A 23,967-nucleotide genomic window follows, 5' to 3' on the forward strand; every position below is an offset into this window, starting at 1 on the left:
TCCCAACACAGGCAAATATTTGCTTTCAGCACCGTGGAGAGCGGCTTAAGGACCGCCCAGTGTGTTGCCACTGCTGTCCTTCTTCTATCTAGATACAGTAAAAACCGGCTAAGCCATCTCACTTCTGTTGATTGTTTTCTTTGTAGCTCGCAGATACTGTAAACAGACTTAATACTCATAAATTGCCAACATTTCCAAAAGCACAAACAAACCAATTACAATTCAGCTTTTTTGCCAGAGAGAGAACAAGTGAGGGTTCGAGTCACCCTAAATTGATTAATATAATAATGAAAAATTGTTAGTAATAAAAAATACAGTTTAGTTAACAATAATAATAACAACAACAATAATAATAATTTAGTTGCTGACATATTGTCGAAAAAATGCAGCAGATATGAGTTCTAAACGCCGAGCAGAAGTAAAATGTAAATACTTGTTTATCCACAGACCAACAGATGGGTATTTCTTACCTTTTCTTGATTTGGCAAAGTCTGAGTTCTGGTAAAAGTGTCTCCTCCATTAATACTGATCAGTTCTCCATCTACAGGTGGAAACGGTGCGGGGAAAACTACTACGTCACTCTTCAGTGTGTCTGAGCTGAAACACACGTCATACTGCTGAGTAGCTTTAGAGTAAGACCAGCTCCCGTCAGGGTGGGTGGTGATCATTGGGGCGGTGTACCTGCTGAAACTGCCGTCTGTCCTGTGGCATCTGACAGCTATTAAACTGATGAGACTCAGCAGAAAGATGACTGACACCGATACAATGGCGATCAACAGATACAGGTTCAGATCAGAGAAGGTGTCCTCCATTATAGGAACATGTCTGAACTGAGTCTGGATGTCAGCTGTGCTTTCAACCACCACCACATCAATAGACACAGTAGCTGACAGAGAAGGTTCTCCGTTATCAGAAACCAGCACCACCAAGGGGTGAGTTTTCAGGTCATTGTCGCTCATTCTCCTCTTAGTCCTGATTTCCCCGGTGCTGGTTCCGATCCTGAACAGGTTGTTTCCTTTGGGCTCAGACAGGTGATAAGAAAGCAGCGCATTATATCCAGAGTCTGCGTCCACAGCCCTGACCTTTGCCACAAAGTATCCCGCTTCAGCAGAGTAGGGGATGCTCTCACTGTTAACGGAGCCGTGCTCAGAATAAGGAGCTAGAATCGTGGGACTGTTGTCATTCTCATCCAGAATAAAAACGTTGACGGTCACATTGCTGCTGAGAGGAGGAACACCAGAGTCTGTGGCCTGAACTTTAAACTGAAATGTTTTCAACTCCTCATAGTTAAAAGACTGCAGACTGACTATATCTCCAGTCTCTGAGTTGATGTTTATCATTGTAGGGAGGGACAGATATTTACTGTTGGTGTCTAAAAATGAATAGCTCACCTGACCATTGTTGCTGATATCATCATCAACTGCAGTCACTGATTTAATAACTGTTCCAACTTTACTGTTTTCTTTCACAAAAATGTCGACAAGAGATGTTGTGAAATAAGGTGCGTTGTCATTTATATCAGCAAGATAAACAGTAATAATACTGCTGTTCCAAAGGGGAGGGCTTCCTTCATCGGTAGCTAATATTGTTACATTGTACTGGGGAGTGACTTCTCTGTCTAAATGTCCTCGAACAACTAAGGAGTAATAGTTTTTGTAATTTGTCTCCAGTTTGAATGGGACTGTATTTAAGATTTCACATTTCACTTCACCATTTTTACCACTGTCTTTATCTAAAACAGATACGAGTGCAATAGCAGTACCGACAACAGCGTCTTCATTTACGGTATTGAGCAGTTTGGTCACAGTGATTTCAGGAGCGTTGTCATTTACATCTATTACTTCAACCAGCACTTTGCTATGTGCGGACATAGGGGGCTGGCCTTTGTCTCTAGCCTCTGCTCGGATCTCAAAAGCTTTTCTCTCCTCATAGTCAATTTTGCCTTTCACTGAAATGACTCCAGTTTCAGAATCAATTTTGAAGATATCTAAAATATGATCCTGATCCTTACTCCTCAGAGAATACACTATTTCACTGTTTGTTCCTTCATCAGCATCTGTAGCATTTAAGGTGAAAACTTTCGTTCCAACCGGGACATTTTCCAAGGTTTTAATCTTGTAAAGACTACTGCTGAACAATGGTGCGTTATCATTGTTGTCTAATACATTTATTTCAATTTCTGATGTACCCGAATTTGGCGGTGATCCACCATCTACGGCAGTTAACAAGAGTTGTATGTTTGACTTTTTCTCACGATCTAAGGCTTTCTGCAGCACTAACTCTGGAGATATGCTATCCCCTCTTTTTTGTGTAACAAGACTGAAATATTCATTTGGACTAAGCTTATAGGCATTAACACCATTTTTACCCACATCGGCATCACTTGCCTCGGATAAAGCAAATCTAAATCCGGACAAGGTGTTTTCTGCAATGTCTAGAATTTGTAATTTTGTATTAAAAGTAGGGTAATGGTCATTGACGTCTTTAATTTCAACCTCCACACGGTAAAGCTTCAATGGGTTGTTTATCACAGCCTCCACGCTAACAGTACATTTGGGTTCATCTGCACAAAGCTCCTCTCGGTCTAACCTCTCATTAACATACAGAAATCCGGTCTTTAGATTTACCTCGAAGTATTTATTTTTAGATGCAACAATCTGAAACAAACGGGACTCTAACTCCTGAACACCAAGGTTTATATCCTTGGCAATATTACCTACATTAGTCCCTGGCTTTACCTCCTCCGATACTGAATAGAAGAGCTGTGCCGACGCCGCTTCCAAGTGACAATCCAACAGCACGAGCACAAAATATGTGATAGCGGACCTCCAGCAGTTCGAGGAAGACATAATTCCGTTGAAAAAGGTCGAAGTATAAATCCACTATTTTGCTTCTGCCATGTAGTGATGAGATGTGACAAAATTCAAGACGAAATTATTGCTTTAGGAAACGTGTACTCGATAATGCCATTGCGCCTCTTCCCTTGTCTCTTTGTGAAGAAAATCACAGTCTCCCCGTTTGTACACTGGGAGGAGCGTCATCCTTTCTGTGTCACGGTCTATAGCGTCGCTACGTGGTAATTTGGGGAAACTGCAGACGTTGTCAACAACTCTAAAACACTCCACCAGAAACCTCGACAATACAAAAAAAATCACAATCCTTAAATCCTTACAGTGGTTTGCATACATTTAAAATAACCATAATGCTGAGGACAGGGCTGATGTAGTGCAGAATCTGCTGTTACACGAGGGCTCATTATCCAAGTCAACATTAATATCAGAAAATTTTCAACACCAGAATCAGTGAGCTGGACTTAAAACAAGTGAAATACACCATCATTAAGCCTGAATATGACCAAACTGTTTCTCAAGTGAAAAAGGTTGCATTATGTTACCAAATCTTCGAGTTTTTGTATAAGAGCCGATGATGTTGGTGGACATTTCCCAAGACACCATTTTCAATTTAAATACATGTGTACTTACAAATATTATGCGTCGGTGAATACAGTCTATATTATCAAAGGTACAGGGATTTACCAGTATACTTTGCATATGTGTGGAGGATTACAGCCAAAAAAAATGTCAAAAACTTGCATTCAGCACCAAGGTCAGCGACACATACATCCAGATTAGTGGTCTGTTGTCAAAAGAGGGGAAACTGCAGCAACAAAGAATACCAATAAACAGCTACAATAGTTACTGCCTTAATGTAAGTCAGCCTGTTACAAAGAAATATCTTTGTAAATGGCTAAAACTTAACAGTCAAGTGCCATGTCACAATCGATAACCAGCAGAAATTAAGCGCAAATGTGAGACGTACTGTAGCCTTACCTTTTCTTTGTTAGGCAAAGTCTGAGTTCTGGTAAAAGTGTCTCCTCCGTTAATACTGATCAGTTCTCCATCTACAGGTGGAAACGGTGCGGGGAAAACCATTACGTCACTCTTCAGTGTGTCTGAGCTGAAACACACGTCATACTGCTGAGTAGCTTTAGAGTAAGACCAGCTCCCGTCAGGGTGGGTGGTGATCATTGGAGCGCTGTACCTGCTGAAACTGCTATCTGTCCTGTGGCATCTGACAGCTATTAAACTGATGAGACTCAGCAGAAAGATCACTGACACCGACACGATGGCGATCAGCAGATACAGGTTCAGATCAGAGAAGCTGTCCTCCTTTATAGGAACATGTCTGAACTGAGTCTGGATGTCAGCTGTGCTTTCAACCACCACCACATCAACAGACACAGTAGCTGACAGCGAAGGTTCCCCGTTATCAGAAACCAGCACCACCAAGGGGTGAGTTTTCAGGTCATTGTCGCTCATTCTCCTCTTAGTCCTGATTTCCCCGGTGCTGGTTCCGATCCCGAACAGGTTGTTTCCTTTGGGCTCAGACAGGTGATAAGAAAGCAGCGCATTATATCCAGAGTCTGCGTCCACAGCCCTGACCTTTGCCACAAAGTATCCCGCTTCGGCAGAGTAGGGGATGCTTTCACTGTTAACGGAGCGGTGCTCAGAATAAGGAGCTAGAATCGTGGGACTGTTGTCATTCTCATCCAGAATAAAAACGTTGACGGTGACATTGCTGCTGAGCGGAGGAACACCAGAGTCTGTGGCCTGAACTTTAAACTGAAACGTTTTCAATTCCTCAAAGTTGAAAGATTGTAAGCTGACTATATCACCAGTCTCAGAGTTTACGTTAATCAATGTAGAGAACGGGACCAAATTATTCTTACTGATTAAGGAATAGGTCACGTGACCATTTTCACTGGCATCAGTGTCAGTTGCAGTTACTGCTTTCAAAACTGTGCCTGCTGGACTGTTTTCATTCACATACATGTTCATTACAGCCTCAGAAAACCTAGGTGCATTGTCATTCACATCAGAAACCTGAATTATTACTTGGCTTGTACTGGAGAGAGGAGGGCGTCCTTCATCTGTAGCTTTAATAGTAATGTTATAATGAGATTTTTTTTCCCTATCGAGAGCATCACCTATAACCAAAGAGTAATAGTTTTTATAATTTGTCTCCAATTTAAAGGGCACTGAATCCAAAATATAACAGTTGACTTCACCGTTTTTTGCCCCATCTCTGTCACGAATTGAAACAAGTGCAATTGCGGTGCCAATTTCAGCGTCCTCTTTTACGGTATTGATCAGTGACGTCACTGTGATGTCAGGCTCATTATCATTTAGGTCCACCACTTCAACAAGCACTTTACATTGTGCTGTTAATGGAGGCTGACCTTTGTCAGTGGCTTGCACACGAATCTCAAACGCAGAATCTATTTCAAAGTCGATTGTTCCTTGAACTGTTATTGTTCCTGTCCCAGAATCAATTTCAAAGATTTCTAAGACGTGATCCTGATCTTTCGAATTCAGTAAATATACAATGTCTTTGTTTGTCCCCTCGTCTGCGTCATTTGCGGTCACTGTTATCACTTTCGTGCCAACGGATGCATTTTCTGTTATGCTTGTTTTGTACAGTGTTTTAGTAAATGTCGGAATGTTGTCGTTCATATCCAAGATATTTATGATGATTTCTGACGTGCCTGATTTAACTGGTGTCCCCCCGTCTAAAGCGGTCAGTGTGAGTTTAACTGAAGCCTGTTTTTCGCGATCTAGTGCTTTCTGAAGAACCAACTCTGCTGACACACTGTCACCTTTGTGTACCACTAAAGAAAAATATTCATTCGGTTTAAGCTTGTATGTGTTAATACCATTTTTCCCCACATCAGCATCGTAAGCAGACAGCACGGGGAATGGAGCTCCAGGCAATATGCTCTCAGCTATATCGATAGTTTGTGATTTTGCAGTGAAAGACGGGGGGTTATCATTAACGTCGGTAATGTTTACTTCAATACGATGAAGCTTCAGCGGGTTATTAATCACAGCCTCCACGTTTATAGTGCATTTTGTTGCTCTTGCACACAGCTCCTCTCTGTCAATTCTCTCACTAACGTAGAGAAAACCTGACTTTAAATTCACATCGAAATATTTTCTCTTTGATCCAGATACAATTTGAAACATACGTGATTCCAAATCCTGTACATTAAGGTTCAGGTCTTTGGCGAGATTACCAACAGAAGTCCCCAGGTTTACCTCCTCTGAAACTGAGTAGAAAAGCTGCCCGAATGCCAGTCCACAGTTGTACTCCAGGACAAAAAGCACCAGAAAAAAACTCATGTCGGTCTTTCTTCCCAGCAGATGCATAATTCCATGCAACGATTACAAAACATATATACCAGTGATGACTTGCAAAATCTCAAGTATTGGGGAGCAAAAAAAATATTTTGGTGTATGAAATTAAAGATCGGTCTTCCATAAATCCTCTCCACATCGCACTGCGTCTCAATCAAACAAAGGCCCGGAAAAAAATGGTTACGCTTTTAACGTGGGAGGGGCTTCTTGTATCAACAACATGCTGGCGGTGTCACGGTCTAGACTGTCGCCTTATGGACATTTGAAGTTATTACAACACATTGAAAGCTCAGTGAAGCAATGCTTTTTGTTTCAATTCAACAGATCAATATATTTATAATGAAGACAACGTTTTAAGAAAATTGCCAGACCCTCGCAACTTAACAGTGTAAGATCACTCGCTATATATTTCTGGGCCACGGATAGAGTATCAATATGATGTAACAGCCTGATTTTCAGAACACTTGAGGCAAGGAGATAGATAATAATTAGTACAAGCTAGTACAATAGGATTCAAGCAAAACATTAAATGTATCAGGTATTTAAATAAGTTTAGTATTCATCAGCAAGATAAGTTGTATTCGGCCTTTGAAACCTATACATGGTTGTTTGAAAAATGTATTTAATCTTTTTTAGGCATTTTTAAAATATCTGATACATGCTGAACTTAAATCCAGATATTTAATTTAGAACCACAAAAGCACACTTTTTGCATTACCAAAGAAGAACGTAGCGGATAACATTTTTATCGATATGATTTCAATCTAATTGATTGTATCCAAAAATAGGAAAAACAATAAGTATTTGCAAAAATCAAAATCACACACGAATATCCATTGTATTTTTAACGGATGTGAAGTGAGATTAAGTGTTTGTGTGAGAAATGGAAATTATACAAAAACTACAAAAAAGTTTTGACGAGGAAAAAATGTAGACGGGAAATCTCTTGTTTTATGCAAACATACAAACCCATTAAAGAAGTGTAGATATAAGTTGATGCATCTTAACAAGACAAGTTATCTTCTTACCTTTTCTTTATTAGGCAAAGTCTGAGTTCTGGTAAAAGTATCTCCTCCGTTAATACTGATCAGTTCTCCATCTACAGGTGGAAACGGTGCGGGGAAAACTACTACGTCACTCTTCAGTGTGTCTGAGCTGAAACACACGTCATACTGCTGAGTAGCTTTAGAGTAAGACCAGCTCCCGTCAGGGTGGGTGGTGATCATTGGGGCGCTGTACCTGCTGAAACTGCCGTCTGTCCTGTGGCATCTGACAGCTATTAAACTGATGAGACTCAGCAGAAAGATGACTGACACCGATACAATGGCGATCAACAGATACAGGTTCAGATCAGAGAAGGTGTCCTCCATTATAGGAACATGTCTGAACTGAGTCTGGATGTCAGCTGTGCTTTCAACCACCACCACATCAATAGACACAGTAGCTGACAGAGAAGGTTCTCCGTTATCAGAAACCAGCACCACCAAGGGGTGAGTTTTCAGGTCATTGTCGCTCATTCTCCTCTTAGTCCTGATTTCCCCGGTGCTGGTTCCGATCCTGAACAAGTTGTTTCCTTTGGGCTCAGACAGGTGATAAGAAAGCAGCGCATTGTATCCAGAGTCTGCGTCCACAGCCCTGATCTTTGCCACAAAGTATCCCGCTTCAGCAGAGTAGGGGATGCTCTCACTGTTAACGGAACCGTGCTCAGAATAAGGAGCTAGAATAGTGGGACTGTTGTCATTCTCATCCAGAATAAAAACGTTGACGGTGACGTTGCTGCTGAGAGGAGGAACACCAGAGTCTGTGGCCTGAACTTTAAACTGAAACGTTTTAAATTCCTCAAAGTTAAAAGACTGCAGGCTGACTATTTCTCCAGTCTCTGAGTTGATGTTTACCATTGTAGAGAGTTGCGGCGATTTACTGTCATCGTGTAAAAACGAAAAGCTCACGTGACCATTTCTATCAGTGTCTGTATCAACTGCTGACACTGTTTTTATAATATTTCCTATTGGACTGTTTTCCTTCATGAATACATTGATTGTGTCTTCTGTGAAATGAGGTTTGTTATCATTTACGTCAGAGACGTGTATATGGATAATATTCGTGCTGGAGAGAGGTGGACTGCCCTCATCTGTTGCAGTGATGCTTATATTGTATTGAGGCACATTCTCTCGGTCAAGAGGACCGTCCACAACCAATGAATAGTAATTTTTATAATTCGATTCTAATTTGAAGGGGGCATCATTTGAAATTTTACAGTTCACCATCCCATTTTTTCCTCCATCTTTATCAAACACTGAAACAAGAGCAATAGCAGTGCCAATGGACGCGTCCTCTTTCACAGTGTTTAACAGTGATGTAACTGTAATTTCAGGTGCATTATCATTAACATCTAAAACTTCAATCAGTAGTTTTGCATGTGAAGTCATGGGTGATGATGCTCCATCACTGGCCTGAACTCTAATCTCAAAAGCATTATTCTGTTCAAAATCTATATTCTTTTTATTTGTTACAGTTCCAGTTTTCCCATCTATATCAAACACGTCACTGTGTTTCCCCTGGTCTATTTCAATAAAAGAATAAGATATTTTTCCATTCTGATCTGCATCGAGATCAGTAGCATTCAAGGTTATTATTGGTGTTCCAATCTTAACGTTCTCATATACACTTGCTTTATACAGTGATTGGCTAAAAACAGGAGGATTGTCGTTAATATCTAACACGTTGACTGTAATTGTCATACTTCCTGATTTCGCTGGTGTTCCTCCATCTATTGCAGTCAATGTGAGTTGAATCAGAGGCTGTTTTTCTCTGTCTAAAACTTTCTGAAGGACCAATTCGACAGTTACACTGTCTCCTTTATGTACAGCCAGAGAAAAGTGTTCATTTTGACTAAGCTTGTAGGTATTTATTGAATTTCTTCCTACGTCTGCATCTCGAGCTCGTTTCAGGAGAAATTTTGCCCCCGTTGCTGTGTTCTCTGTTATGTTAATTGTCTGGGAGTTGCTAAGAAATAACGGGGAGTTATCGTTCACATCCAAGATAACCATTTCAATACGATACAGTTTTAAAGGGTTATTTATAACAGCTTCTATACTTAGTGAACATTTTGTTTCATCACTGCAAAGCCCTTCTCGGTCTATTCTCTCATTAACGAAGATAACACCAGTCTTTAGGTTTACCTCGAAATATTTTTTCTTTGATCCAGCCACGATCTGAAACATGCGAGGCTCCAAATCCTGAACATTGATGTTTAAGTCTTTTGCAATATTTCCGACAACAGTCCCGATACTTGCTTCCTCTGAAACGGAGTAAGTAAGCTGCCCAAAGACCGTTCCCCAAAAACAATCCAGCATCAGAAATAAGAAATATATCCACACGTTTGTCCTTTCCGACAAATGCATAGTGATAAACTAAGAAAACGCTTACGAGGATAAAACACGAAAATATGTAAGATGTGATGAAAATCTGCGAATGATTATTCCAGATTTATATCTTGAAGTATTTGCAACCAAACGGACAACCGTTCTCCGTCGTCCGACATCTCTTTGTTACAAAGCACAGATGCATCATCTGCTGAATCTGGGAGGAGCCCAGAACTACGAAACAGAAGGTCCAAATGCGATGGTCTACAGTGTCCTCATGTGGGCATTTTCAAGAAGTTGCACATGCCTCGTCATCCATAATGCAAGTATAAACGAATAAACTGTACATTGTAAATTTTACTTGAAATGATGAGATTAAAATTACGACGTCAGAAATTGAGAATATGCCGATATATTTGTTCAACTCTATACAAGAATGAACATTATATTACTTGAATATCCTAAAGAATAGCTTTTATGTAAAGAAAAAAACACCCTCAAACATACATATGGATCCCTTAAATATAGGAGGATTTTTTAGCAAATGAAAAAGGTAACTACAGCGGTTATATATGAAATTTATAAAGAGTTGAAAAAAAAGATTGATCATATTTTGACCGTTCTTAAATGTTTTCATAAACACTGCTTACTTAAATGCAGTGTTGTTAAGGGTAAAAAATACATGCTCCTGAAGACGAGTTCAGAACCACGGAGAGCAACTCACGCATGCGGATAAGTAGTGGTGAAATTAAATCAGACAAAGACGAACAAAATACACAAACGGGTTATGGCATAAAATATTGTGCAACTTACTGTGCATCTTGGAATACTTATAATTCATATTACTTTAGTCAAAAGCGGAGTTTGCGTAAATACCTCGCAAAACCCTTGACAATTGCAAAACTAAAATTATTTTTTCATGGAACAAAAATAAAACCACATCATTGCATAAATACTTAACAAGATGAAAATATGCCGGAAAGGAATTATTAATTCAACCGCCTCCTTACCTTTTCTTTATTTGGTAATGTCTGAGTTCTGGTAAAAGTATCTCCTCCGTTAATACTGATCAGTTCTCCATCTACAGGTGGAAACGGTGCGGGGAAAACTACTACGTCACTCTTCAGTGTGTCTGAGCTGAAGCACACGTCATACTGCTGAGTAGCTTTAGAGTAAGACCAGCTCCCGTCAGGATGGGTGGTGATCATTGGGGCGCTGTACCTGTTGAAACTGCCGTCTGTCCTGTGGCATCTGACAGCTATTAAACTAATGAGACTCAGCAGAAAGATCACTGACACCGACACGATGGCAATCAGCAGATACAGGTTCAGATCAGAGAAGCTGTCCTCCTTTATAGGAACATGTCTGAACTGAGTCTGGATGTCAGCTGTGCTTTCAACCACCACCACATCAATAGACACAGTAGCTGACAGAGAAGGTTCTCCATTATCGGAAACCAGCACCACCAAGGGGTGAGTTTTCAGGTCATTGTCGCTCATTCTCCTCTTAGTCCTGATTTCCCCGGTGCTGGTTCCTATCCTGAACAAGTTGTTTCCTTTGGGCTCAGACAGGTGATAAGAAAGCAGCGCATTGTATCCAGAGTCTGCGTCCACAGCCCTGATCTTTGCCACAAAGTATCCCGCTTCAGCGGAGTAGGGGATGCTCTCACTGTTAACGGAGCCGTGCTCAGAATAAGGAGCAAGAATCGTGGGACTGTTGTCATTCTCATCCAGAATAAAGACGTTGACGGTCACGTTGCTGCTGAGCGGAGGAACACCAGAGTCTGTGGCCTGAACTTTAAACTGAAACGTTTTTAACTCCTCAAAGTTAAAAGACTGCAGACTGACTATTTCTCCAGTCTCTGAGTTGATGTTTACCATTGGAGAGAGTTGCGGCGATTTACGGTTTTCGTGTAAGAATGAATAGCTCACGCGACCATTTCTATCAGTGTCTTCATCACCTGCTGACACTGTTTTTAGAACAGTTCCTACTGGACTGTTTTCTTTCATGAAGACATTGATTGTGTCTTCTGTGAAATTAGGTTTATTATCATTTATGTCAGAGACGTGTACATGAATGATGCTCGTGCTGGAGAGAGGTGGATTGCCCTCATCTGTTGCAGTGATGCTTATATTGTATTGAGGCGCAGTCTCTCGGTCAAGAGGACCGTCCACAACCAATGAATAGTAATTTTTATAATTCGATTCTAATTTAAAGGGAACATCATTGGATATTTTACATCTCACCATCCCATTTTTACCTCCATCTTTATCGAACACTGAAACAAGAGCAATCGCAGTGCCAATGGACGCGTCCTCTTTCACAGTGTTTAACAGTGATGTAACTGTAATTTCAGGTGCATTGTCATTAACATCTAAAACTTCAATCAACAGTTTTGCATGTGAAGTCATGGGAGATGATGCTCCATCCCTGGCTTGAACTCGAATCTCAAAAGCATTGTTCTCTTCAAAGTCAATATTCTTTTTATTTATTATAGTTCCAGTTTTTTCATCTATAGCAAAAACATCAGTTTGTTTCCGTCGACCCACTTCACTGAATGAATATTTTACCTGTCCATTGAGGCCTTCATCTAAATCAGAAGCATTTAATGTTATTATGGATGTGCCCAACTTAACATTTTCACACACACTGGCTTTATACAGTGTTTGAGTGAATACAGGAGCATTGTCATTAATGTCAAGCACGTTTACTATTATAGTCATAGTGCCAGATTTATCAGGTGTTCCTCCATCAATAGCAGTCAATATGAGTTGAATCAGAGACTGTTTTTCTCTGTCTAAAGCTTTTCGAAGTACCAGTTCGGGAATTAGACTCTCTCCTTTGTGTGTTTCGAGAGAGAAGTATTCATTTTGACTAAGCTTGTAAGCATTTACTGAATTTTTTCCAACGTCTGTATCATGGGCCTGGTGCAGTGGAAATTTTGTCCCTGCTGATGTACTTTCACTAACGTTGATCACCTGGGACGTGCTAAGAAAAATTGGGGAATTGTCATTTACATCTAAAATAATAATTTCAATACGGTACAGTTTCAGTGGATTATTAATGACAGCTTCAACAGTCAGTGAACATTTTGGTTCACCAGCGCAGAGTTCCTCCCGATCTATTATTTCATTAACGTAGAGGACGCCAGTCTTTAGATTTACCTCGAAATATTTCCTCTTTGATCCAGCAACGACCTGAAACATGCGGGATTCCAGGTCTTGGATGTTGATGTTCAGATCTTTGGCGATATTCCCGACAACAGTCCCCAGATTCACCTCTTCTGAGACGGAGTATGAGAGCTGTCCCAATACCATTTCCCAACAGCAATCCAGCAGCATAATGACAAAATAAATCCACAAAGAGCTCGATCTTCCCGAAAGATGCATAATTCCACACGCAAAATGTGTTCCGTAGCGTCACAAAAGAGGAGGTATTTTCTCTAAACAAGTAATTTATCTTCTTTGCCATCCAAGAATCACCCTCACGTTCTTCTCTTTCCGCCTCTCCGTCTCTTTGTTTAAACCATACGAGAAACATCATCATCCTCTGAATCTGGGAGGAGCCCGTAAACACCATAAAATAAGTTCAGATGTGATGGTCTACATTGTCCTCGTGTGGACGCTTGCAAGAACTACAGTCATGATCACACATACAAACACGTTTACATGTATCTACCTTAAAGTATCTTTCCTGATTCTTAAGAAATATACTGTCGTCGCGATTTTCATGTTTTGCAAAAATTTGTGATCATATTTTTATTCCAGAAAGTCATATTTTTCTTTAAACTAACAGAGAAGGAAATTAATTAATACCTGCTTTAAGAGTTTCGAAAAACAAACAAACAAAAAAATAATAAAATCTTTATACATATTTGATACATAGTCTTATGGAGATATATTCCGATTTGTAAAAGTAGTTCTACATGAATTCCTCTGTTTTAAGTGGACCATATATTGAAGAACCTCTGTTCAAGATTATAGATATATCCATTTTGAACCGGGGAAAAAAACCCTCAATTCTAAATCCATGAATATATACCACCTCGATATCATATAACTTCTAATAATTTTTAGGATTTCTGTTCGATTGTCCTATATATGTATGTATGCTGCACATCTGTATTGCTACAACTTTTAAAACGTTGTAAAATCATCACACACTCCGCATCTTTCTGAACATATCGTGTTCAAGTAAATGTTTTCTTTTTTCTTATTCTCATTATGGGATTAATACTTGTAACAAATACTGTAAACAAAATCAAGTTCAGGACTGTAACGAAGTCATTTAAAAACGTGCGTTCAGAACGGGGGACAGTGGCTCAAATCAGCAGATCAATTTGGATTCACATCGGACAGTCATACAAACCACCAATAAATGAATGAATGAATACAATGCAACAGGTAAGATCACCTGAACCCACATCACCAGATAAGTAAGCACAGATATGAATTTCCTTTTAATTACAACAGAAAGCCCTCCAAAAAGAGATCGATATACTGTATCATATAGTGCTCAGGGTGTTAACTTTCAGTCTTGTCTGATCGCTCTTACCTTTTCTTTATTTGGTAAAGTCTGAGTCCTGTTAAAAGTGTCTCCTCCGTTAATACTGATCAGTTCTGCATCAACAGGTGGAAACGGTGCGGGGAAAACCACTACGTCACTCTTCAGTGTGTCTGAGCTGAAACACACGTCATACTGCTGAGTAGCTTTAGAGTAAGACCAGCTCCCGTCAGGGTGGGTGGTGATCATTGGGGCGCTGTACCTGCTGAAACTGCCGTCTGTCCTATGACATCTGACAGCTATTAAACCGATGAGACTCAGCAGAAAGATCACTGACACCGACACGATGGCAATTAGCAGATACAGGTTCAGATCAGAGAAGCTGTCCTCCTTTTTAGGAACATGTCTGAACTGAGTCTGGATGTCAGCTGTGCTTTCAACCACCACCACATCAACAGACACAGTAGCTGACAGAGAAGGTTCTCCATTATCAGAAACCAGCACCACCAAGGGGTGAGTTTTCAGGTCATTGTCGCTCATTCTCCTCTTAGTTCTGATTTCTCCGGTGCTGGTTCCAATCCTGAACAGGTTGTTTCCTTTGGGCTCGGAGAGGTGATAAGAAAGCAGCGCATTGTATCCAGAGTCTGCGTCCACAGCCCTGATCTTTGCCACAAAGTATCCCGCTTCAGCAGAGTAGGGGATGCTCTCACTGTTAACGGACCCGTGCTCAGAATAAGGAGCTAGAATCGTGGGACTGTTGTCATTCTCATCCAGAACAAAAACGTTGACGGTCACGTTGCTGCTGAGCGGAGGGACACCAGAGTCTGTGGCCTGAACTTTAAACTGAAACGTTTTTAACTCCTCATAGTTAAAAGACTGAAGACTGACTATATCTCCAGTCTCAGAGTTGATGTTTATCATTGTAGATAATGGTAATGAGTTTTTGTTGCTTTTTAAAAGTGAATAGGTTACCTTTCCATTTTCATGGATGTCTGCATCAACTCCTGACACAGTTTTAAGAGCTGTTCCTACTTGGCTGTTTTCTTTTATATAAACATTAATGTCTGGTGATAAGAAGTGGGGTACATTATCATTGATATCTGAAATGTAAATAGTAATAATACTTGTGCTGGAGAGTGAGGGGTTACCACCATCAGTTGCTGTTATGGTGACGTTATGGCTAGATATGCTCTCACGGTCCAGGGGACCGTCAACCACCAGTGAATAATAGTTCTTATAGTTGGTTTCCAATTTAAAGGGCGCATTATCATCTATTGTACAATGCACTTCTCCATTTTTACCACCATCTTTGTCCAAGACTGAAACAAGTGCTACGGCTGTACCTACTTTAGCATCCTCCTTTACTGTGTTTAATAGTGACGTCACCGTTATCTGAGGGGAATTATCGTTTAAGTCCACCACTTCTACAAGAACCTTACAATGAGTAGACATCGGTGGCTGCCCTTTGTCACTGGCTTGTGCACGAATCTCAAAAGCTGGATGTTCTTCAAAATCCACATTTCGTTCAACTGTCAAAACGCCGCTGTTTGGGTCAAGTTTAAAAATGTGCAATACCTGGTCCTGCTCCTTCGTGCTCAGTGTATATACGATTTCTTTGTTTGTTCCCTCGTCTGCGTCTGTCGCATTTAAAGTCAACAGAGTGGTACCAATTGGCACATTTTCAGAGATACGAGTTTTGTACAATGACTTTGCAAACACTGGCGTGTTATCATTATTGTCTAAAACATTGATTATGATATCTGAGGTCCCAGACTTTGGTGGATTTCCATTGTCTAAGGCTGTTAAAATAAGCGTAATCAACGGCTCCTTTTCTCTGTCCAAGGCTTTTTGTAACACTAATTCTGTGGAAATACTCTCTCCCGATTTACTTATGGCTAATGAAAAATGTTCATTTGAGCTGAGCTTGTATGTGTTTATGCCATTCTTTCCCACGTCTGCATCGTAGGCCTGTAGCAGTGGAAATTTTATCCCCGGCAGTGTGCTTTCAGCAATGTCTATCCTTTGTGATTTTGCAATGAAATACGGGAAATTATCGTTGACATCAATAATATTCATTTCTATACGGTAAAGCTTTAGAGGTTCAGTTATCACAGCTTCCACATTTACTGTACATTCCATGGCTTTCGCACAGAGCTCCTCTCTGTCGATTCTTTCGTTGACGTAGAGAATTCCAGTTTTCGTATTTACCTCGAAATATTTTCTCTTAGATCCAGCAACAATCCTAAACATACGGGACTCCAAGTCCTGAACCTTTATCTGCAAATCCTTGGCAATATTTCCAACCATCGTTCCCATGGTCACCTCCTCAGGGACCGAATAAGAGAGTTGCCCAGTCGCTTCATCACAGCAATGATCCAGTATCAGAAACATTAAATACATCCAGGCAGAGCATTTGATAGTCGGTAAATGCATAATTACTTCCATCAAAGATGCAGCAAATATTCACATCCGAAAATTCCTTTGAAACAATCCAGACGAAGAAAGGGAATTTGTTTCTTTTGAGATGGGATAAGAACGACTGCTGTCGTGGTCTAACCACTCGCTTCACTCTCTTTGTTACAAAGCTGTATTAATTTTTCTCTGGGAGGAGCGCGAACACGGAAATAGACGTTGTCAAGTCATGGTCAACAATGTCGCCTTGTGGTGATTTCAAATAACTGCACGACACAGGATCTGCTGAAACGGCATGAGTGATATTTTCATCTGATTCATACCCGACAGTAATTGCTTTAAAACATGTGAAATCTAAACTTCATTGCAATGTCTATTACGAGTTAATTTAAGCTAAGTGGTTCTCATATAAGTACCACGGAGAGTGGCTTAATTTTGAAATAAACACAATATCTGTAATTTAACAACAACAAAAATGATAATAGATATATATCAGTAAGATGCACTCATTAGCAAAACACTCGATAGGTCTAGAAAAAATGTTTTTTCAAACCCATATATGTTCAGTTTCACAAATGACAAGTAGAACACCACCACAGCTTGTCTTCGTAAGCACTGCATAAGTTATACACCAAACCACATAACATTTTCTTATGTTGGCAGAAACTCGTGCGAGCATAGCTGATCAGTTGTGTTTTAATCTAAAATGGCAAATGACTTTTCTTTCTTTTCAAAGAGGCTATATGATTATCATGTAATTTATATTTTTCATTGCTTGAAATATTAGATGATGGCCATTGAGCCTGATAGGACAGCCGACACAGATATCAAGATCGAGAAGGAATGTGTAAAAAACATAAATTGACTCACCTTTTCTTTATTTGGTAAAGTTTGAGTTCTGGTAAAAGTGTCTCCTCCGTTAATACTGATCAGTTCTCCATCTACAGGTGGAAACGGTGCGGGGAAAACCACTACGTCACTCTTCAATGTGTCTGAGCTGAAACAAACGTCATACTGCTGAGTAGCTTTAGAGTAAGACCAGCTCCCGTCAGGGTGGGTGGTGATCATTGGGGCGCTGTACCTACTGAAACTGCCGTCTGTCCTGTGGCATCTGACAGCTATTAAACAGATGAGACTCAGCAGAAAAATCACTGATACCGACACGATGGCGATCAGCAGATACATGTTCAGATCAGAGAAGCTGTCCTCCTTTCTAGGAACATGTCTGAACTCAGTCTGGATGTCAGCTGTGCTTTCAACCACCACCACATCAATAGACACAGTAGCTGACAACGAAGGTTCTCCGTTATCGGAAACCAGCACCACCAAGGGGTGAGTTTTCAGGTCATTGTCGCTCATTCTCCTCTTAGTCCTGATTTCCCCGGTGCTGGTTCCGATCCTGAACAGGTTGTTTCCTTTGGGCTCGGAGAGGTGATAAGAAAGCAGCGCATTGTATCCAGAGTCTGCGTCCACAGCCCTGATCTTTGCCACAAAGTATCCCGCTTCAGCAGAGTAGGGGATGTTTTCGCTGTTAACGGAGCCGTGCTCAGAATAAGGAGCTAGAATCGTGGGACTGTTGTCATTCTCATCCAGAATAAAAACGTTGACGGTCACGTTGCTGCTGAGCGGAGGAACACCAGAGTCTGTGGCCTGAACTTTAAACTGAAACGTTTTTAACTCTTCATAGTTAAAAGACTGAAGACTGACTATATCTCCAGTCTCCGAGTTTATGTTTACCATCGTAGAGAGTGGGAGCGAATCACTCTTACTTTCGGCAATTGAATAGCTCACACGGGCATTCTGATCAATATCTATATCAAGCGCTGATAACGTTTTTAAAACACCTCCAACTAGACTGTTTTCTTTTAAATAAACATTAAACACGTTGTCTGAAAAGCGAGGAGAGTTGTCATTGACATCGGAAATATGAACAGTAAAATCTCTTGTGCTTCTGAGAGCAGGAATTCCTTCATCTATTGCTGTGATGGTGACATTATAATATGAGCCACTCTCTCTATCTAGCTGCCCATCTATGACCAACGAATAATAATTTTTATAGTTTGTTTCCAATTTAAATGGACTGCCATTGCTAACTTCACAGTTAACTATTCCATTTTTACCTCCATCTCGGTCCAGCACTGACACAAGTGCAATTGCCGTGCCCAATTTTACATCTTCCTGTACTGTGGTAATGAGCGTAGTTATAGATATCTCAGGCGCATTGTCATTTACATCCAGCACTTCTATTAGTATCTTGCACTGTGATGTCATTTGAGGAGAGCCTTTGTCACTGGCCTGCACGCGGATTTCAAAAGCGGGGTGCTGTTCAAAGTCAATGTTTCCTTTAACTGTCAATAATCCAGTTTGTTCATCAACTTGAAAAATGTTCAAAACATGATCTTGATCTTGGCTGCTAAGTGAATATGAAATCTCTCCGTTTGGTCCTTCATCATTGTCTGTTGCCGTTACTCCTATTACTGAAGACCCAAGTGGTGCATTTTCAGTAACGCTTGTTTTATAAAGTGGTTTGGAAAATATCGGAACGTTATCGTTATTGTCCAAAACACTGATTATTAACTGTGATGTTCCGGTTTTCGGAGGTGTTCCGCCATCTACAGCAGTCAATGTTAGTCTAATTACAGCCTGTTTTTCTCGGTCTAAGGGTTTCTGAAGGACCAGTTCAGCAGACACTCTCTCTCCTTTGTTCACTGCTAAGGAAAAATGATCATTCGTACTTAGCTTGTAGGTACTGATATCATTTTTTTCTACATCGGCATCATAGGCTGATAACACAAGAAATTTTGTCCCGGGTAACGTGCTTTCAGCTATTTCTATACTTTGCGAATTAGTACTGAAAACTGGATAATTGTCATTTACATCTATAATATTAATGTCCAAACGATAAAGCTTTAATGGAGCATTTATCACAGCCTCGACGCTAATTGTACATTTCGTTGCCTTTGCACAGAGCTCCTCTCTGTCTATTCTATCGCTGACGAAGAGAAGCCCCGTCTTTAGATTTACCTCAACATGTTTTTTCTTTGATCCTGTTACAATTTGGAACATGCGAGCCTCCAGCTCAGGGACACCCAGGTTTAGATCCTTGGCTATGTTTCCTACAGAGGTCCCTGGATTCACTTCCTCTGATATAGAGTAGGAGAGCTGCCCGGACACCGTTTCCCAATAACAATCCAACAGCACAAATAACACGAATGCCAACACATTATTTCTATGAAGTGATGACATAATCCAGTCCGATGTGAAACCCGCATATAAGGCCCAGTGGATATCCAGTATTGACGGAGGCTACGTTCCCTTTTCTTCAAAATTGTACACTGTGTGGCTCATGTCTCAGCTTTCTCTCTAACATTCTGCATCTCTTTGTGTCAGAGCCCAATGCAACATCACGTTTTCAATCAGGGATGGGCCTGTTCACGTTTGCCATGATGTTATGGTCTACAGCGCTCTCTTTTGAACTTCTCTTGTAATCACAATACAAACGAGGGAAAAACAGAAAGACACAAACGCTCTATCACTAAAATATTTAAATATATATTTAAAACAGAAACAGCATGACAAATGTCACTTTGAGTTATAAGCAAAATATTTTAAATTGGAAAATAATCTGGTGACGTTTGACATACGTAATTCACAATGCTACTGTTTCTGTGATTGACTAACATGTTTAAAATTTTTATTGAAACCTACCAACATAAGTAAGCGGCCCATTATTTTCACTCTATATGACTAAAAAACACAAACTCTTGCTGATATATTCAAATGATAGGTTTTTGAGTAAAACTAAAAAGATTACTGTGAAAAGAGTACACCCCACACGGTAATTGAAAAGTCTCTTGAAAATGAGTACCACGTGTCCACAAAGGAACTGTGAGAAGATGCGAACATCTAACACTACAAATCAGTCTGCGTACAGTACAACACATCGTTGCTATGACCAAAATACACAAACACGAACACTAACTGACATTATTTTAGACATTTGTAGCAAAGTGGTTACATTTGGATTAATCTACGAACTATTATCAACTAAATAACGACAGAATAAAAATAAAATGTAAAGAAATAGTGCAACACATCACCACACTCTGCATGCTGTTGGTTAAGTAGCACCTTGGAGAGCTACTATAACGTTCAATAGGAAAACGTTTGAATTTAGAGGTGAGGCAGTGCTCAAACAGTAAAAGCAGAAAAAATGTCACTCGAAGAAGAAAAGTTTAAAAAAATATATAATGTTTACCAAAAACTCATGAGAAAAAGAAGAATAAGAGACAGTATTATTGAACAGTAAAAGTGTTCAGTGTTGCTAAAGCTCGGATGTCTTGGTCTAGTTTTGAAGGGTGTTATAAATATGTTGCGAGTTGTCAGTAGGCAAAAGAAGGGAGACTGCAACAACACAGCTAAAGAACAAACAAATACAAGAGCTTCTTCTTAAATTTAACTTAACTTAAAGAAATGCTTGAAGTGGCATCAACTTCGCAGTCAGTTATAATCTCAAAATGAACAACTAGCAAAAATCAAGCACAAATACGAAACGTACTGTTGCCTTACCTTTTCCTTATTTGGTAAAGTCTGAGTTCTGGTAAAAGTGTCTCCTCCGTTAATACTGATCAGTTCTCCATCTACAGGTGGAAACGATGCGGGGAAAACCACTACGTCACTCTTCAGTGTGTCTGAGCTGAAGCACACATCATACTGCTGAGTAGCTTTAGAGTAAGACCAGCTCCCGTCAGGGTGGGTGGTGATCATTGGGGCGCTGTACCTGCTGAAACTACCATCTGTCCTGTGGCATCTGACAGCTATTAAACTGATGAGACTCAGCAGAAAGATCACTGACACCGATACAATGGCGATCAGCAGATACAGGTTCAGATCAGAGAAGCTGTCCTCCTTTATAGGAACATGTCTGAACTGAGTCTGGATGTCAGCTGTGCTTTCAACCACCACCACATCAATAGACACAGTAGCTGACAGCGAAGGTTCTCCGTTATCAGAAATCAGCACCACCAAGGGGTGAGTTTTCAGGTCATTGTCGTTCATTCTCCTCTTAGTCCTGATTTCCCCGGTGCTGGTTCCGATCCTGAACAGGTTGTTTCCTTTGGGCTCGGAGAGGTGATAAGAAAGCAGCGCATTGTATCCAGAGTCTGCGTCCACAGCCCTGATCTTTGCTACAAAGTATCCCGCTTCAGCAGAGTAGGGGATGCTCTCACTGTTAACGGAACCGTGCTCAGAATAAGGAGCTAGAATCGTGGGACTGTTGTCATTCTCATCCAGAATAAAAACGTTGACGGTCACGTTGCTGCTGAGCGGAGGAACACCAGAGTCTGTGGCTTGAACTTTAAACTGAAACGTCTTTAACTCCTCATAGTTAAAAGACTGTAGACTGACTATATCTCCAGTCTCTGAGTTGATGTTTACCATTGTAGAAAGTGAGAGCAATTTACTGTTTTCGTGTAAGAATGAATAGCTCACGCGACCATTTCTATCAGTGTCTTCATCACCTGCTGACACTGTTTTTATAACAGTTCCTATTGGACTGTTTTCTTTCATGAAGACATTGATTGTGTCTTCTGTGAAATGAGGTTTATTATCATTTATGTCAGAGACGTGTACATGAATGATGCTCGTGCTGGAGAGAGGTGGATTGCCCTCATCTGTTGCAGTGATGCTTATATTGTATTGAGGCGCAGTCTCTCGGTCAAGAGGACCGTCCACAACCAACGAATAGTAATTTTTATAGTTAGATTCTAATTTAAAGGGAACATCATTGGATATTTTACATCTCACCATCCCATTTTTACCTCCATCTTTATCGAACACTGAAACAAGAGCAATAGCAGTGCCAATGGACGAATCCTCTTTCACAGTGTTCAACAGTGATGTAACTGTAATTTCAGGTCCATTGTCATTAACATCTAAAACTTCAATCAATAATTTTGAATGTGAGGTAAGAGGAGAGGAAGCACCATCACTGGCCTGAACTCGAATCTCAAAAGCATTGTTCTCTTCAAAATCAATATTCTTTTTATTGGTTACAGTTCCAGTTTTTTCATCTATAGCAAACACATCAGATTGTTTCCCTCGACCGACTTCACTGAAGGAATATTTTACCTGTCCATTGGAGCCTTCGTCTAAATCAGAAGCATTTAATGTTATTATGGATGTGCCCAACTTAACATTCTCATGCACTCTGGCTTTATACAGTGTTTGAGTGAATACAGGAGCATTGTCATTATTGTCAAGCACGTTTACTATTATAGTCATAGTGCCAGATTTATCAGGTGTTCCTCCATCAATAGCAGTCAATATGAGTCGAATCAGAGACTGTTTTTCTCTGTCTAAAGTCTTTCGAAGTACCAGTTCGGGAATTAGACTCTCTCCTTTGTGTGTTTCGAGAGAGAAATGCTCATTCTGACTAAGCTTGTAGGTATTAACAGTATTCTTTCCAACGTCTGCATCGTAGGCTGGTTGCATGGGAAATTTTGTCCCTGCTGCTGTGTTTTCGCTGATGTTCATTAATTGTAACGTGCTGATAAAGGATGGAGAATTATCATTCACATCTAATACCGTAATTTCAATACGGTACAGTTTCAGTGGATTATTAATAATTGCCTCTACAGTAAATGCACATTTTCGTTCACCAGCGCAGAGTTCCTCCCGATCTATTCTTTCATTAACGTAGAGAACGCCAGTCTTTAGATTTACCTCGAAATATTTCCTCTTTGATCCAGCAACGACCTGAAACATACGACTTTCCAGGTCTTCGATATTGATGTTCAGATCTTTGGCGATATTCCCGACAACAGTCCCCAGATTCACCTCTTCTGAGACGGAGTATGAGAGCTGTCCCAATACCGTTTCCCAACAACAATCCAGCAGCACAAAGACAAGATAAATCCAAACAGTGCTCCATTGGTCCAGTTTAAGCATAATTATAAGCAAAAATAAAATTCATAAAGATAGATTCTTTTGATAACAGCGATAGAAAGTAATGATTTGAGACATAGGTACTCTATAGTGAGAAAATCGTCGTCACAACGCTGCTCTTCGCCCTCAAATCTCTTTGTCTCTTTGGCTTGTGAAACGTCATCGTTCTCTAAATCTGGGAGGAGCCCCCGTTCACTGATGAGTAATACCGAATGTGATGGTCTACAATGTCCCCACGCGGACAACTGCAACAACTACATTCAACATCAACATACGAATATTTTTTCCTATTCTTTAACTCATTATTTTTTCTTCTAACCTTGAGCCAAATTATACTGCGTCTCACACAACATCCAGCAACACATGTCCCCATGGAAGTGGTTTAAGTTGAAATATTTTCCTTTTGAACAACATAAGCCCTTTCAGGAGTGGCAGAGATTCAGGTACAGGTCTTCTGAAAATAACTTACATTCGAAAAGCATAATTTTGTTAACCCCAATGCCCAAAACCAGCCAGTAAGAGAGTTACATTTCAAAAGTTTAATTCAT

General features: G+C 40.3%; 2 protein-coding genes and 1 pseudogene across 15 annotated transcripts in view; all 3 read right to left on the minus strand.

Moving 5' to 3' along the window:
* LOC140318090 (protocadherin alpha-C2-like) overlaps nucleotides 1-23,967 on the minus strand; it is a 166,090-nt gene that overhangs the window by 58,398 nt on the left and 83,725 nt on the right. The window contains exon 1 of one of the 14 annotated variants that reach the window (XM_072395758.1): nucleotides 14,114-16,591. The exons of 9 other annotated variants lie outside the window; for them this stretch is intronic. In XM_072395758.1, coding sequence (XP_072251859.1) covers nucleotides 14,114-16,507 — 2,394 coding nt within the window. In that variant the 5' untranslated portion in view covers nucleotides 16,508-16,591. Of the gene's footprint in view, nucleotides 1-470; nucleotides 3,066-3,830; nucleotides 6,338-7,222; nucleotides 9,703-10,569; nucleotides 13,042-14,113; nucleotides 16,592-23,967 lie in introns of those variants that run through there. 4 more of the 14 variants (XM_072395762.1, XM_072395767.1, XM_072395766.1 and 1 more) reach the window with 4 other exon arrangements.
* Nucleotides 17,258-19,835, minus strand: LOC140318548 (protocadherin alpha-8-like). The gene has a single exon (XM_072396371.1). It carries the CDS (start codon nucleotides 19,718-19,720, stop codon nucleotides 17,258-17,260), a length of 2,463 nt encoding a protein of 820 aa, XP_072252472.1. The 5' UTR covers nucleotides 19,721-19,835.
* Nucleotides 19,887-23,550, minus strand: LOC140318552 (protocadherin alpha-10 pseudogene; annotated as a pseudogene).

This window comes from Leuresthes tenuis, unplaced genomic scaffold (assembly GCF_036924035.1).
Source record: "Leuresthes tenuis unplaced genomic scaffold, fLeuTen1.0.hap1 SCAF_11, whole genome shotgun sequence".
Classification (NCBI taxonomy): domain Eukaryota; kingdom Metazoa; phylum Chordata; class Actinopteri; order Atheriniformes; family Atherinopsidae; genus Leuresthes; species Leuresthes tenuis.

Bases quoted from the DNA above. Each gene is read 5' to 3' on its own strand.
- LOC140318548 (XM_072396371.1), bottom strand. From the start codon at position 19,720: ATGTCATCACTTCATAGAAATAATGTGTTGGCATTCGTGTTATTTGTG.